General features: G+C 37.8%; 2 protein-coding genes across 5 annotated transcripts in view; both read left to right on the forward strand.

Moving 5' to 3' along the window:
* The first annotated feature begins 257 nt into the window (after positions 1–257).
* LOC128027357 (cytoplasmic polyadenylation element-binding protein 4) lies at positions 258–10,333 on the forward strand. Of its 4 annotated transcripts, none has more exons than XM_052614903.1 (10): positions 258–334; positions 1,157–2,337; positions 3,561–3,651; positions 4,891–4,914; positions 5,090–5,266; positions 5,356–5,445; positions 5,699–5,817; positions 5,968–6,082; positions 6,242–6,423; positions 7,401–10,333. In XM_052614903.1, exons 2-10 carry the CDS (start codon positions 1,219–1,221, stop codon positions 7,626–7,628), a joined length of 2,145 nt encoding a protein of 714 aa, XP_052470863.1. In that variant the 5' UTR covers positions 258–334; positions 1,157–1,218; the 3' UTR covers positions 7,629–10,333. The 4 variants fall into 4 exon arrangements, with proteins under 4 accessions (XP_052470863.1, XP_052470864.1, XP_052470865.1 ...); XM_052614902.1 differs by lacking the exon at positions 258–334 and adding an exon at positions 342–761; XM_052614904.1 differs by lacking the exon at positions 4,891–4,914.
* Positions 10,334–12,872: 2,539 nt separating this feature from the next.
* Positions 12,873–16,462, forward strand: part of il4 (interleukin 4) — a 66,776-nt gene continuing 63,186 nt past the window's right edge. Inside the window, exon 1 of the mRNA XM_052614919.1 lies at positions 12,873–13,062. The gene's annotated coding sequence lies outside the window, so the exon portion shown is untranslated. The remainder of the gene's footprint in view (positions 13,063–16,462) is intronic.

Consider the following 16,462-nt stretch of genomic DNA (forward strand, 5'->3'; position numbering starts at 1 on the left):
ATTGTTATATATTTTATTGTTTAAATGAATTTGATAAATTTCTAAGAGTGTAGTGTAGACAGCAAATATTTAAACATTTCAAAACCGGTCATATAAGGTATTGACATTCAGGGCAGGTACAGTCACTCTTCTCTGTGTGACAGAAAGTAACTGGTTGAGAAAGAGGTGTGGTTGCGATTCTCTTGTCCAATCAAATGCCGCACATACTCGAACCTGGGCGGGGATTCCACTAAGAATGGGCGGGGTTAAATACGGAAGTGCAACTGGATTGGTTGGTCGATTGCAACACTCATAAACCATGGTCATCTGCAGCCTGTCCTTGCAACTTGGAAACGTAAGAAAACCTGTGTCATTCTCAGTGTAGATTCTGAAAATTAGCATCCAAAATATGTCGAGCGTAAATTGTTATCCGACGATGATGCGTGATCGTTTTCATGCGCTGTCTTGATTAACGCCGACTGCGATGCACGCTGTCATTAAGCAACCAGAACACGAACGCTGTTGTTTGCACTGTGAGATCTGATATAATCTAGCGTTGCATACGAAGCGAATGGATCAGAGATCCACAGAGTAGCGTTTGCCATCACAACCGTAGGATTTAATCGACGCGTCAGTGTACATTTGAGGATTTAATAAGGTAAAACTCGGAACGAAGAGGACACTACCCCTATCGCACATAGACTGAAACGTCATCAACATTTTCCTATATTTAAATGGTTGAGAGAGAGAGGAGGTCATTGCTGAAATAAGGAAGAACGCCGGTAGGTCAATTGCATTTTCGTGAAACATTTGCGATGACAATGCTTTGCGTGAAAATCCTCCGCCGTGTTGAATTATTAGATAAGGTGGCCTGTGCATGATGACTGGTGATGTGTTAAAACACGAGCCTGTTTTGCTTAGAAGAAACGCTGTCGATGAAATCAACGGTGCACTGCCTATGGCGTTTTTCACTGCACCTTATGTTTTCCTCTTGATTTTATTCAGATTGAGAGGAAAGTGCGTAAATCCATGGTAGAACCATTTAATGTGTGAATGTGAATGATGGCAGTGGGTGTAAGTGTAAAAATGAATGGAGAAAGCCTGATGGTTGGATGATTTTGATTCTTTAGCTGTTCAGTATTGTGAATATTTTCCATCTCTCTCTTTCTCACACAAGGGTGTTAAGAGAAACTGAGGGAATTACACACAAGTGAAGATTTACTCAATTAGGCTACATAAATGGGGGATTACGGCTTTCTGGTTAAAAACAACTCGGCAAACAAATCCGTTTTTCCGGTAAGAATTCACCCACACCTGCAGCATACGGTTCCCCACCAGACAACCCCTCCAAGCCCTCCGGCTTTTATCAGCAACAACAACACTACCAATGGTGGAAGTGTTGGGTCCGCTTGGCTTTTCCCAACTGTGACGACCCACTCTAACATGCAAGATGATATTTTGGAGTCTGACACGTCCAAGGCTCCGCAACCGCAACAAGAGAGTCATGAAGGACAAGAAAAGCCGACGCTCTCTCCTCCAGGTCACCAGGAAGCTCCAGGAATCATATCAGAGTTGGACAAAACCATGCCAGACGAGAACCAGCTGGATAAAGGGACCATGGAGAACGCTAACGGTAAAGAGCCACTGCGGCTCGAATCTCCAGTGTTATCAGGGTTTGACTATCAGGAGACGTCTGGTATTGGTACTTTAGCACAGTCTAGTAGCTCGTCTTCGTCGTCCCTTACTGGCTTCAGCAGCTGGTCCACTGCTATGCCCCCCAACCCTTCCACTTTGATCGAAGAGGTTGGCTTTTTCAATCAGGCTGCTACTACTAACAATGCTCCTCCTCCGCTGCTATTTCAAAGTTTCTCTCATCACGCCAGTTCAGGATTCGGGGGGAACTTTTCCCACCAGATAGGGCCTCTATCTCAGCACCATCCATCTCCTCATCCACACTTCCAACACCCTCATAATCAGCCCCGCAGGTCCTCGGCCAGCCCCCATCCACCGCCCTTCTCCCACCGCAGTGCTGCTTTCAACCAGTTGCCCCATTTGGGGAATAGTCTAAGCAAGCCTCCTTCCCCCTGGGGGAGCTATCAGAGCCCCTCGTCCACTCCATCTTCTTCTTCATGGAGCCCAGGTGGAGGATACGGAGGCTGGGGAGGCTCTCAGGGACGGGAGTATCGCCGAGGGCTGAACGGAGGGGTCAATCCCCTCAACTCGATCTCTCCTTTAAAGAAGTCTTTCCCAAATAACCAGACCCCAATGCAGAAGTATCCCCGCAACAACTCTGGCTTCAACACTAAACCCTGGATGGAGGATACCATAAACCGCAACGATAGCGTCTTTCCATTTCAGGTAACTAAAACCCAATCTCCTCTAATTATCAGCTATTGCTGTTTTTGTTTAGAGATAATATGGTTGCAAAGATGCGTGTGTTTGAGTGTGCGTTCAGGATGAGATGAATGCATTTCCTGCATTTGCTCCCTTTGGCCTAAGCTAATCTGATAGTGACAAAATGCTCATGTGGCATGTTTGTTAGGTAATTGTGATGGATCAAAGCTCAGTTGAGTAATGTGATGCTGTTGCTCCACTTCTGCAAGCTGTGAATGTCACCAATATAAAAAGACTTGGATAAGTGAGTCAAAATCAGGGGATGTCACAATCACAGGCAACAGGAGGGGAACTGGAAAGTCTGATATAACCATTTGTCAAAACAATTATCAGTTATTCCAGAGATTAACCTTCTCACATACTATGCATCTTTCCAAATTTAGTCAAATACGATATTCTTATTACTTTCGTATCTATCATAGATTTAATAACAGTGGAAGACCAACAGATGATTTGATAAACAAAACTACTTTTACTTACTTTTAGAACATAACTGCTTATCTAGCAATTATTTGTAGTGCTGTATCTAATTATTCTGGCAACTGTCTGATTTGCATATTACCAGCGAGTCTGAACTGCATTGTCATGCGCTTTTGGTACGCAGTCAGATTATGTTCTTGTTTGAACCACAGTGGTAGCTCGCTGAAAACACTCATTGTTTCACATGCTCAGTGTGTCCTCCCTGTTCAGTTTGTAGCTTAATACCAAGAACAAACCTTGTATTGTGTTTGCAAGGCTTTTTCACTTGGTAAGCAGAGGCCTGTTGTGCTGCAACACCCAAGGGTAATGGATAAAGGCTGTGAAGGCAGCCTAAATCAGGTGACTCCATGTAAAATTTTGGATTGTGAAGCAAGTAAAAAGGAACACGGAGAATGACCTATTTTCTTTAGGTCTGTAGCCTTGGGGAGCATCTATGTATTCATTTATCTAATGGCACTATTGGTGTACATAGCAAGTGCCCAACTGTGTAAGTCTCGGTATGCTAATATATGCTAATATTTTGACAGGAGGGGTGACTGATATCATGCATTTTTATTGGTACCGACACTCAAATTCAAAATAAAATTACGTGCATCCAAAGAGATTTATAAACTGTTGATATCACATAAAGAGAACGTTGTCTGCATTGATTGGTAAAATACAGAATGGCAGGGTCTAATGATTTCTCCCTTGTTGTTTTTTTGCAGGATCGCAATCGGTCCTTTGATGGTTTCAGCATGCATTCCCTAGAGAACTCTCTGATCGACATCATGAGAGCCGAGCAGGATTGCTTGAAAGGTACAATATCCACTGCCACCATTACACATCCTGTATCTTGTACAAGTGAAAATCACCAAATTTCATAATCATCATTTTGAATTTTTAGGCAACGGACAAAGTCAGTCGTTCAATTAATTTGCTAGTTTGGCTTCTTTTCTGCTTAGTTTCATGTTATTGAGGGCAAAATCTAATATGGCATGTTTAAATGTGGGGCTGCGAATTGTGAATTTGTTTTTTGCTTTAAGAAAACCTTGGTTTACTTTGCTTTGCTTCATGTTTGCTGCTCTACAAATCAGTCACGCAATGTCGTTGTTGTTGCTCCTTTGATATTTAAGTTTAAAATCCGTTGAATTGGTTATTATTAAGAATCTGGATTTACTGAGAAATGTTGTAATCTCAACATCACACTGTAGTTTCAGTGTATCGTTTGCCATCTTTGTTGCCTCAGTGCCTATGTTGCATCAGATCTGCAATATACACTTTTTGTATTATATTTGCTGCAGTATAATGCTTGATTTTGTTTCTCTGTCTTTCAGTCTCTGAAGTCAAAATTAGACTTTTGTTTTGGACAAAACAACAAAGCCAAGATGACAACCGTTTCTTGCTATCTTGCTCACACTTTTATAGTTTTAACTAGTGATCTTAGGGCATGTGATCTCCTCCATTTCTTCCCAACTAGCCTATGACAAAACATATTTAAATTGAATCACAAAGTGATTATTCAGTGTGTTTCGCAATTGCATCGTTTATATCCAAAGAACAAGGCCATGTGACTAAATGTCTAATTAAAAAAACACCATAATTTCCCCAAAGTCAAACAAATGGCAAAAATATGTAACTGATGTTATTTCCATTCATCATAATAGATGTGACAAATAAAAACGGTGCCCCATACTGATATTTTCCATGCTTTCCAACACTTCTAGACTTGGATATGTGTAATTGTTCACTTAGTCCAGTTTGCATAGTGTTTTAAAGGTCTCAGGAACTGAGAAATTAAAATCCCCTTTATCTTTTGACATTTAAGAGGTCATCGTACTATTAAAAACATCCTGTAAGTTTCACAACTCAACTTTCTTGTTAGTCTAAAATCAGTCTATCTTGAAACCGATCTACCGAAACGGCAGGTTGTGGAACGAGCCACTTTATGACGTAAAGACGACGCCTCCTCAGAAGAAGATCATTACATTTACATTTATTCATTTAGCTGACATTTAACTCCTTGCTCAAGTTTATTCTGTCTTATTTCACATGCAGCGAGGAATTACGGGAGGCGGCGAGGTAAAAAATAATGACATTTTTGTGTTGCTTGGTTTTTATATTTTGTTGTGTTTAGAAACTTTGCTCTCGCATTGTATTCAAATGAAGAAGGATGTTAACTGCTACTGTACAAAATCTATAGCCCCTTTTAGAGTTGTTGGGTGACTGAGTGGCATTTGTGGCTATTGTGTGACAGGTCACTCATCGTTGTTTCCCATGGATGATGAGCGGACATACGGAGAAGATGACCGGTCTGATCCGAGTCTGAGTGGACTGGGCTCCCCACACAGTTTCCCTCACCAAAACGGCGAACGCATAGAACGCTTTTCGCGCAAGGTCTTTGTTGGTGGCCTACCTCCGGACATAGACGAAGGTATTAACCGATAACAAGCATTCATCTCCAGGTGTTTTTGTATTTTTATGTATACCAACACGTTATATGCATTGTGTATTAAATTTCAGACGAGATCACCGCCAGTTTCCGACGCTTTGGACATTTGTTTGTGGACTGGCCTCACAAAGCGGAGAGCAAATCTTATTTCCCACCGAAAGGTTGGTTTCGGAGTCATTTGCACGGACGTTTATTAAGAAATGAGTCATGCAGATATCAACTTCTCTCATTTCAGCGGATGAATTCTGTACTCCTAAGTGGGTGTGTATACGGCACACCCATTGTTTAAAGCTGAGCTCCAGATGAATATCATCAGTGGGGCCTAAGCAAACGCTACAGGTCAAGGTTATTGAAAGTGACTGCTGGGTGCTTCTTGCATGCATGCATACCTTCAATGCACCTGTTGTCCTGCAGGTTATGCGTTCCTTCTGTTTCAAGACGAGAGCTCGGTCCAGGCGCTGATTGATGCTTGCATGGAAGAAGATGGGAAGCTCTATCTCTGTGTCTCTAGCCCTACAATCAAAGACAAACCAGTAAGATATTCAAATGCTCCTGTGCCCTGACTTTTTTTAAAGCTCTTGCGAGTTGTGAAAGTTGTAACCTGCTCTAGCAGTGTTTCAGTTAAACTCCAATGTCACATGACAAGCTAGTGTTTCTCTTCTGTTCACCGTGTGTGTCTTCAGGTCCAGATACGACCCTGGAATTTGAACGACAGTGACTTTGTGATGGATGGCTCTCAGCCCCTCGATCCCAGAAAAACGATCTTTGTTGGGGGAGTTCCACGACCTCTACGAGCTGGTTTGTTTGGCTTTCAAATATTACCATGACTAGCAACGAACTAGCACAGTGGGGTTCTAGTAGATTATTTACAGTGTCGTCTAGTAAATGTTCTCTGACAGAATGCAGGCTTGTTCCAGATTTAATATTTTATTAAATTGACGTGTTACCCCATGACAGTGGAGCTCGCCATGATTATGGACCGACTGTACGGCGGGGTGTGCTATGCTGGCATTGACACTGACCCTGAGCTGAAGTATCCTAAAGGGGCTGGACGTGTGGCCTTCTCCAATCAGCAGAGCTACATTGCTGCTATCAGCGCTCGCTTTGTGCAACTGCAGCACGGAGAGATCGATAAACGGGTGAGAGAGTGGGTTGCGTCTTTGAGCAGTGTAGTATATGCAAACACAAACGGTGAAAAGTCTCTTTTGCTTTCCCGGATAAAGTTCTTTAGCTTTCCATTTATGCAATATTAGCACCATCTACTGCAGGGCTGGCAGTAATTTTTATGTGAATCTGTTGCCTGATTGTTCTTGTGAAACATCTCGTTTTCTCTAGTCCATATTCAAACAAGACTGCAATTTATTTATTTTTTATTGCCAGTTCCTTTTTGAAGGAGTTTGTCTGGATCCTAAACTTTATATTATTATTTTGTTACTTGCACCTGATAATGAATAATTAGTCTAGAAAAAAATCCAGTATACTGAAATAATGTCATGCTCTTGTTTGTTTTACCCTCTGGTGCCTCTTTGTTTGGAACGGACTGAAAAGGTTTTTTGCTTTTTTCGAATGGGATGATATTTGTAGCATTAATGATGAACATGATTTAGATATGTTAAAGTGTAAAAAAAAAAAAAAAAAAGACTTTGTGCATTCGCATTCAAAAAAGGCTATGGAAAAAAACTCTTAATTTAACATTTTATAAATATTGCATAGTATCATAAAATCCCCTTAAAATTTTAAATAATACTCAAAAAATATAATAGAACAAAAAGAGATTGCATTGATTTTCCTTAAAAAAAAAAAAAGGAAAAAAAATAAATAAATGTACAATTCAAGGCAATCACGAAGCTACCAAATGTGACCAAAAATGAAGGGACTCAGTGTAATTTAATTTTAATGACAAAAACCGCTTGTTACAAAATGTGTAAATATTGCATAGTACCATAAAACACAATTATTTTTCTTTCTCCAGAAAAATCAAGTTAAAATTTAAATTCTAAGGTACAAAGTGTGACCCAAAATTGACAAGCCCCATAGGGTTAAATGGTTTATGGTCCTTGTTCTTCCTGGTCAGCCTGCCTTTAAATGATAAAGTTAAAAATGTTTCCTTTCCCAGGTGGAAGTGAAGCCATATGTACTGGATGACCAGCTGTGTGATGAGTGTCAGGGCACGCGTTGTGGGGGCAAGTTTGCTCCGTTCTTCTGTGCTAACGTCACTTGTCTTCAATACTACTGTGAATACTGCTGGGCAGCCATTCACTCGCGAGCCGGACGGGAGTTTCACAAGCCTCTAGTGAAGGAGGGAGGAGACCGGCCTCGCCACATCTCCTTCCGCTGGAACTGATCCGGGAGATCACGGCTGTGCTAATCATTTACATGCACTTTTCATTTTGCTAAGTCCTTTTTATTTACAGTTCTTTTTTTAAGTCTAAAATTGTATTTATTCTTAAGTTTTTAATTTTATTTTTTATTTTTTTTGCAGAAAAGAATGCTAAAAGAAAATTGTGTAATCCTGATTTTTTTGGTTTTTGTTTTTTGTTGAAAAGCTACATTGGTGCGCATGAAGACTTGAATGCATTAGATTTAAAAATATAGATGTTTAGCCTGACTTGACTCTGAATTACTGTTCTATCTTTATTCTCTCGGAGCCTCATCTTTTTGTTTGTTAATGGGTCACGTTTTCACTTTAAACTGTTGAAGGCCATACACAAAGAGGCTGGAAATGTTCGAGCCTCGCTCTTAGGACTTCAATATCAAGTTTGCCGTTTCACAGAATAATGATTGCATGGCAAATGTGGATTCACAGTTACTCCTTTAACAAAATGCACAGTAACAACCAACAAGGGTTCATTCTGGAATGGATTTGATGGACTTGTTCTAACGTTTAAGGCAAATCTTTGTGATTTAGTTATAATGTTAAGATCCTTTAGAGGATCTCATCCTAAAAAAGCTCAGACACTGTAAGATTCAGGCTTACCTGAAGCATACTTTAAAGATTGCTATTAAACTGCATCCAAGTTAGCTATTCCTTAATCAAGCGTAAGATCTGAGGCTAACGGCTACAACTGAGAACAGCAGCGATGCAGGATGTGACTGTTTGTCGTGCGAGATGCACTGTTTTTAGGTCAGGCAAACCAAAGTTGAGCCTTAGAGATGTCCTACTGTCTGTGATCCAATGAAGATAATCTATACATATGTATATGATAGGAAACTTGCATTTTAATTGGTTTGATGGGTTTAAAAATGAAATCTATTAAGTTAATTATTTATGATTCTTGTAATGGTTATGGCAGTAACTTTGGCTCATTTGTCAGGGATTTTGTGCTAAAAGCTAACTCAATGTTGTAGTATTTGCTAATGAGAAATGACCATGTGTTGCATTGATAGTGTTTTACTGCATGGGTTTTCGCCATGGTGTTCTAACAGAGCATTGCGGTAGCGGAGCACATTTCAATGAATTTGAGAAAACAAAAAACAAAAACATTATTTTTTACATGGTCTGCTGATTTTTGTACTGTGTTTTATAGCTAATTATTTTGTCATGGACGTAAAACCATTATGCACTACTTTTCTAAATATTGTTTTTCAAGTCACTTTTTTCCACAAATGGAAAGTCCTTTTATGATAACTTTTTTTTTTTCTTTTTTTTTTTTAATATAGATTTTGTACCTTTTGTTACTGAGAGATCTGGTTATAACGCAAGCATACCTTAAGGACAAGAAGAAAAAAAAAGCTAATATAATTTTGTTTAGGTTTTTATGTATTTACGTGCTGAAATCCCTAGATTGTCACATATAAATATATTTAGGTGACCGTATTGTTGAAACTAATATCTTAATATTTGCAAAATGCAAACAGTGTTCTGTTCCGTCTTAATGGACGAAGTAAATATTGAATCTAGCATGACATAAATTCCTTAAAATGTGTGGTACATGTAGAAATATATACCTACCCACTATCAGTTACGAGAATGATAATATCTCCCTCATTATTGGCTGTAGAAAATAAAATAATAAACACTGTAATTAGAGTAATGTTAGGATGCACCTTGTATCACAATGATGAATGTTCCATATTGAAATATCAATGTTCTGTATAATTCTGAGAGGCTACAGGTTAATTTATGCATTACGCATGAGCTAAATTAATAAGTTAGGGATTTATTATTGTCATTTGTCTGTAATAGTAGTTTTGTTTCAACCTTTTTCAGTTCTATGTACCTTGCCCATGCACAAACTGTGCATACCCAACTTTATTGTGTTAACTAGATAATAAAAAAAGAAGCATACAAGAGGGCGATTAGTCAAATATTGAATCAGGGTTTACTTGAATACACTTTCAAAATATTGACAGTGAGATCTGTGCAATACTTTTTCCCAGAGACCTTTACAGTGTACTTCTAATATAACCATTACTTGCAACGTGTCTCACCTCACAAACTCTCCTAGAAACATTATAACATCTATCATTCTCTGATTTATATATATATATAAAAGAATACCACTGAAGTTATAGGTGTTTTTACTTTTATGTATTCACATATTTTCCTACTTGAGTTCATGCTACTGTGATTACGATGTAAATATTAAGTGAATAATGTTTTAACCATTTACTGATATATTTTTAATTGGAATGTAATAATTGTCATGGTTTTTGATCAGTACACTTATTAGATTTTCTAGTTTTAATAATCGCTATATTGTGCTTCATGTCTACAGAAGGATAAGAAGAAAAAAAAAAATCTGAAAATTATCTACGTAACTGTTTATTTAAATTTACATAGTTTATAACTGTGTACGGGAAGGTGTATTTATCAACAGATTTTTATAAGAGGAATAATTTTTTTGCTATGTCATTTATAAGTTTTAATTTTTATATTTTAAATCCAAATGGAGTTATGTAAAGAAAAATATCATTTTATAGTTGGGTTAGTCATACATGTGCTTTGGTATAGTTGAGTCTTGATTATTTGCGGTTAAATATTTATAACAGAATGCTTAAAGTATTTGTAATGTGAAATGTTGAATGAATAAACTTGATTGCAGGAAACTCTGTGGGTCTTGTTTTAAGCTTTGAAAATTAATCAAAATGATCAATGAAATATTTAAAAGGAAATTTAGATCTTCATGTTGCTTTAATTTCGCTCACCCTACATAAAATCAAAGTGCAAGGCGTCATCATCTGACAGAGCACAATAGGAAATGCAGTAAGCTTCTGGCACACTGTCTGAGAATGGGGTCAAATCTATTTTTAGCTCGTCTGATACAGCACATGCTGCCTAAAAGACAGTGTTATGATTACCAGGAGGACATCTGGGTGAGACCTTAACTATTCTGGAATTGCCAAGTTTGATTACTGTTTTTACTACAACATAAAGGTTTATCAGTGGAGCTGCTGAGCAGGAAAGGCCTCGGGATAAATGCATCTAAACCATTTATGCAGTTGCATTAATTGAATGTTCATTATCTGTGAATCTAGTGGTGCTGTATCATTTGTTTAGATCTGAACAGTGTATCATCCTGCTTTAGACACCACCTACACGATTCTGCAAAGGCACACAACAGCACCCCCTGGCGGTTAAGATGTGTATACATCATTAAAATACCACGTGATAATAAAAATTAATCAGCATTTCATTAATTCATTAGTTCCTTCATATCACAGAAAGAATCTGCCCTTTGAAGGAATTTCAACGTGTAAATGAGAATGAATATGCTTTATATGTGTATTTGTTGTTATTAATTGCATTGCACTTTTCACTGAGCCATGCTGTATAACTTACAATACAACTGCTTGATCAGTTCATCTGCAGCATTCTGGTGCATCTCTAGGACAACAGTGATGAGTGTAAAGCAAATCTGAAATGAAAGGAGCATTTATCATCATTTATTAATCAGTAGTATGTTGCAGACTTCAAACTTGTGCCATATGCACCTTATTTACAAGCTAGAGAATAAGATTTTGAATGAAATCTGCACAAATCTGCTATGAAGTACAGAGCATAAAACTAATATTACTAATTTATTTAAGAAATGTAACTATATTAATTTTCACAATTATTTATTAATGTCACACACACATACCTAGTGCCTTATGACTTAAAAGATGAGAGTGGTAAATGTTACAGACATGAAACTGTTCAGTCTATTATTCATTTTTATTTCCACTTCACTTTTATCCAAAGAGACAAAACTATTTGCACTGTATTTATAATGCGCTAAAATTAGTATTTATTTTACATATTAAAACTAGTGTATGAAATGGCAAATGAAAAATTATGTAATTTAATTTGCATTGACATTTTACATATTGCTTTGTCATTTTACATATTACATTCCAAATTTTATATTGCTACCCATTTGCTTCCATAGTTGGGAAGGTTACTTTGGAAATGTTATATGTTACAGATTACAAATTACTTTATTTAAAATGTAATATGTAGTGCCACTGTTTCAAGTGACTTTAAGTAATGTAACTGATTACATTTGATTACTTTTCAAAATTTCTATTGTTTTCAAATTTTGATTATTTTGAATAATTTAAAGCAGGCAATGTTAATGTTACAGTGGTACTCAACACTGATTACTGTCAGACTTTCAGAATCCTTCTTCTTTTGAATTAAGACTATAATTTAATTATAAAGTACAATTCACCTTTTACTTTGCAATCTTTTTAGGTTAAATACAGATTTAAAATCACAAGATATAGTTTAATAGCTATGATACTGTTTTTGAAATCAAATCTTTGCATAGCTATGACAGGAAACATTGGCATCTAACAATACCTAAATTAGAAAAAAGGCAGGTAATCTAAAAATAAATAAATAAATAAATAATTTACATAAAACAAAATAGGAAATAAAACAATTATGAAATAAGCATGTGTCATATTCTCTGTCTTCAAAAAAAAATTGTCATTTTCAAAAAGCGGACCAAATCCAGACGTCCTCTGAACGTCCGCCAGTGAATGTTATAAAGCGGATGTACTGCGGACCTAAGCGGACATTCGGAACCCTGTTTGCTGGGTTCGCGAATCATTTGAGTCAGTTTGGGGATCGCGAATCATTTGAATCAGTTCGAGAGTTCGGAGCGGATTCGCGAATCATTTGCGTCAGTTCGGGAGTTCAAAGTGGAATCGCGAATCATTTGAGTCAGTTCGGGAGTTCGGAGCCGGAGCGGGTTCGCGAATCATTTGAGTCAGTTCGAGAGTTCGGAGGGGGTTAGCGAATCATTTGAATCAGTTCGAACTTCGAGAGTTCGGAGCGGGTTCGCGAATCATTTGAGTCAGTTTGGGGATCGCGAATCATTTGAATCAGTTCGGGAGTTCGGAGCGGGTTCGCGAATCATTTGAGTCAGTTCGGGAGTTCAAAGTAGAATCGCGAATCATTTGACTCAGTTCGGGAGTTCGGAGCGGGAGCGGGTTCGCGAATCATTTGAGTCAGTTCGAGAGTTCGGAGCGGGTTCGCGAATCATTTGAGTCAGTTTGGGGATCACGAATCATTTGAATCAGCTCGGGAGTTCGGGGCGGGTTCGCGAATCATTTACCAGACAGCACATGTATGTCTGGCCGACACCGGCCCAATATCGAAATGTCGGCCTCATTACCTAAAACATCTATAAAACCAGGCGGAGGCCGATATAATTCGGTCAGTGTTCTGTTCTCCAGCTCATCAATCGGGCTGATGCCGCGCTTATCTGTGTGCGCGTGCCCAGATATTCGTCTAGCCACCCAGAAAGAGAGAGAAGAGACTCATCCCAAAAAACATCTGTGACTTTCAGGTAACGTCACGATTTCACTTCAGCTCAATTAGACAAAAAATACTACTTTGTTAATTCTGTGACACTGCAAAGGTACGCGGTGTGTTTTATACTGTCTATGGGCAGCTGAAGAGACTGAGGCTCATTTTCAAATAATGTTACCGTTAACTTGTTTAGACAACGGTCATAGTAGCGATTTTTTAAAATGAAAGTTAACGCCTTAATGCGTTTCCAACAGTTTCTCGGTGGGAAAATGTAAAAGCGGATTATTAAAGAGAAGTCCTGAGTTGTGTTTATGAAGCTAAATTTAGCAGGACGGTGGCCCTCCAGGAACAGATTTGACACACGCACACACACACACACACACACACACACACACACACACATATACGGTTTATATACATACACTTTTTTTCATGGAACTCTTAGGACTTAAAAAATTATTTAAAAAGCTAAAGAGGAAATGAGCATGACCTACAGATGGCCACTAGATGGTAATGTTTCCAAAATTAAGAGCAGGTACAGTACATAAACTTCCACATTCTCTATTTAAATGTATTTGCTATATGTAAAAAGATTAGCCTTCTAATGCGTTTGTTTATTAAATTAGTGTTACTATGTTTATGTTTTATAGTGACCGACTGATTTTTGTTATTGCATGGCAAAAATAATAATAAATAATAATTGAATGGCCATAACTGATTACATTTATTTATTTGCTTAACTGATTTTATAGAGGTTTAAAAAAAAAGGAGAAATGTTGTGGTATTTCATGTAAAAAAAAAAAAAAAGTTTATTAAAACATTAAAATGCCATCACTGACTACATTTATCTCAGTAATTTAACCCACAATAAAATTGCATTACATTCCCAGTGTAGAAGGAGCTCAACATCTTGTTTATGCAGGTTGTGGGTTTGTGGCAGAAGTCATTAAATAGAAAAGCTAAGGTTGAGAACATGACCTCAGACATTTAAACTGAGATAGTAATCATGTTGTCAAGTCAAGTCTGTATAATGAAGCAATAAACCCAAGGCTTGATTACAGACAATGCTTATAGTTCAGGCCCCTCTCCTGGGCGCCTGTGATCATTATGTGTTCATCAGTTAAATGGCAGTGGGTAGATCTCTAAGATTAAATGCAGGTTACATGCATCTACTCTAAATGTTTGTTGTAGATTAGGATAAATGATAGAACTCAAGTAAGAAAAGGAGTAGTTGCTTGGGGATGTTTAGATCTGACAATAACCAGCTAAACATGCATTTCACAATAAATTATATAGCACTTACAATGTGTTTGGTTCTTAAGATTAAATATCTCACAATGAATCAGCAATACATTGATAGGAGCATGTAAAAGTTTAAATGCACTGACAGAAAATTAAAAAGCAGAGTGGAAAGTCCAGAACAGTGAGCTGGAGTTGTGCACGACTGCGTGACATTCAGGCCTTGCACATTTGATACGGATTCCAACACTGAATTAAGCTGTAATTATTTTCACCACCAGGCTCATTTAGATTCATGTGTTGAAACACGCTAAACAAGTGGAGCCACACCTTCTCTTTAACACTGTTATGAGTCCTTAGCCACAAGCAGGGCTTGCTTAATGTCATTTTTTATAATGCTGTGCAGATAAACCGCGAAAACACAAATTATCTCTCACAGGATAAGACGGCAATATTGGACCACACTGCATCAATGTACACACTCTTTCTCTTTAGCTCTTTCACACAAATATATACATTCACTCTAAGAAAAGTCTATAAAAAAGGAATTTTCCATATTGATTGTCACACGTTTTATCTGTGTTTTCAATCATGCATTTTAGGAATGTCCATAAATGGACATTTACTTTTTTTTTCTCACAGTGGCCATTTGATATTGTTCAACTTTTGTCTACTTGTGTAATAAATCAATCAATGTATTCCTTGGCCAGCAGATATGGCATCTTCTGCTTTATGTTCCCTTTGAATATAGCTTCAAACGGCTCATTGAACTTCAATACAATGCACTTTTTTTATTTTGTATGGTTGTATTTTCTTTTCTCCTGTCTACATCACCGTACTTATAATTCCTTTCACGTTGTCTTTGGCATTCAGATGTAATATATTGTGTCAAATGACACATTATGTCAAAACGAGCTCCAGTAGACAGATGAAATATCTTGACTTCTTTGTTTTTGACTCTCAACTTTGCGCTGGCTTGATGTGTTTGGATGCACGCAAATAAACACAAAGACAATGACGGTAGTGACTCAGCTTTACGCTAACCACACACACCTTAAGATACGGGTTACATTTGCACATCTTTTCCCTCACAGCTAATTTCCTTTTAACGACAGCATCCATAATTAATGTAACATCACCCCTTGAACAGATGGAATTAGCGTTAGCATAGCATAGGCGCTTTTATGTGATAAATGACGAGTAAGTAATCTAAAAGAAATCTAAAGGTCGTCCAATTACATTTCCTAATATGACTAATCCAGATTGTTACTAACTACAATTTTAATCATGCAATTTGCAATCCATAATGGACTAAAATATGCATGCTTTGGTTTGGAAAAGCCCAACATGACCAAATTCCTACCAGGTTCAGTTGCTTGTGTGAAGAAAATACAATACAAATCGACAGGGAATTCCTCAGAATATGATGCTCTGAAGCCACACATAAAATGATTCTCAGGGAAGTTACATTACTTTTCCCAGAAATGGTTTTGTCATCTTAACTGCCAGTGCACAGGTATAATTGCATGTTGCTGTGAGGAAATAAAACAGTGTCAGGAAGAAGCCTTCAAGCACTTTACAATGTGCAAGCGCTGATGGCGGTGTAATAAGAAGCTGGATGCATATAGCCCAGAGGGACACAGACAGGCCGTCCAGAAACATTAGGCTCACTGTGCATGTTTCATTTAGTATGTGAACTACACAGTCAACAGCACTTCCAAGTTCAGTCACAGTATAGTGGCTTCCTTCTTGACTGGCACTGCATGTTTCATCGCATGGGGTCTATTGGAAAAAGCGATCAAACAAACACTTTCCAAGTGCAATTGTGCTGAACGTCATTCTTGCTAGCCATGCATGTGAAGAGCCTCATCTGGTGTATTTTCACATAATCTGAAAACGGGGTCAAGTTTGATATTGTGCTACACTTATGAACTGAATGTTCCCGTAGTGCAGTTCAACCCTAAAAGTGGGGCGGTCTGCTTCATCAAATACTTCGCCTCCAGGGACACGAATTGTGCATAATGGTCTGCTTACATTTCAGCGTAGCTTAATGAAGAGAAACGAACTGTTTAACGGCACTGAAGGGTGAAATTATTATGAGGTCCAAATTGAAATCTTTAATTTTTTATATTTACAGAATTTCTGATTTAATAATGTAATTGTAACTCCTGACTTCTTGACTTTTTCCACTTTGCCTT

Source organism: Carassius gibelio, chromosome A14 (assembly GCF_023724105.1).
Source record: "Carassius gibelio isolate Cgi1373 ecotype wild population from Czech Republic chromosome A14, carGib1.2-hapl.c, whole genome shotgun sequence".
Taxonomy (NCBI): domain Eukaryota; kingdom Metazoa; phylum Chordata; class Actinopteri; order Cypriniformes; family Cyprinidae; genus Carassius; species Carassius gibelio.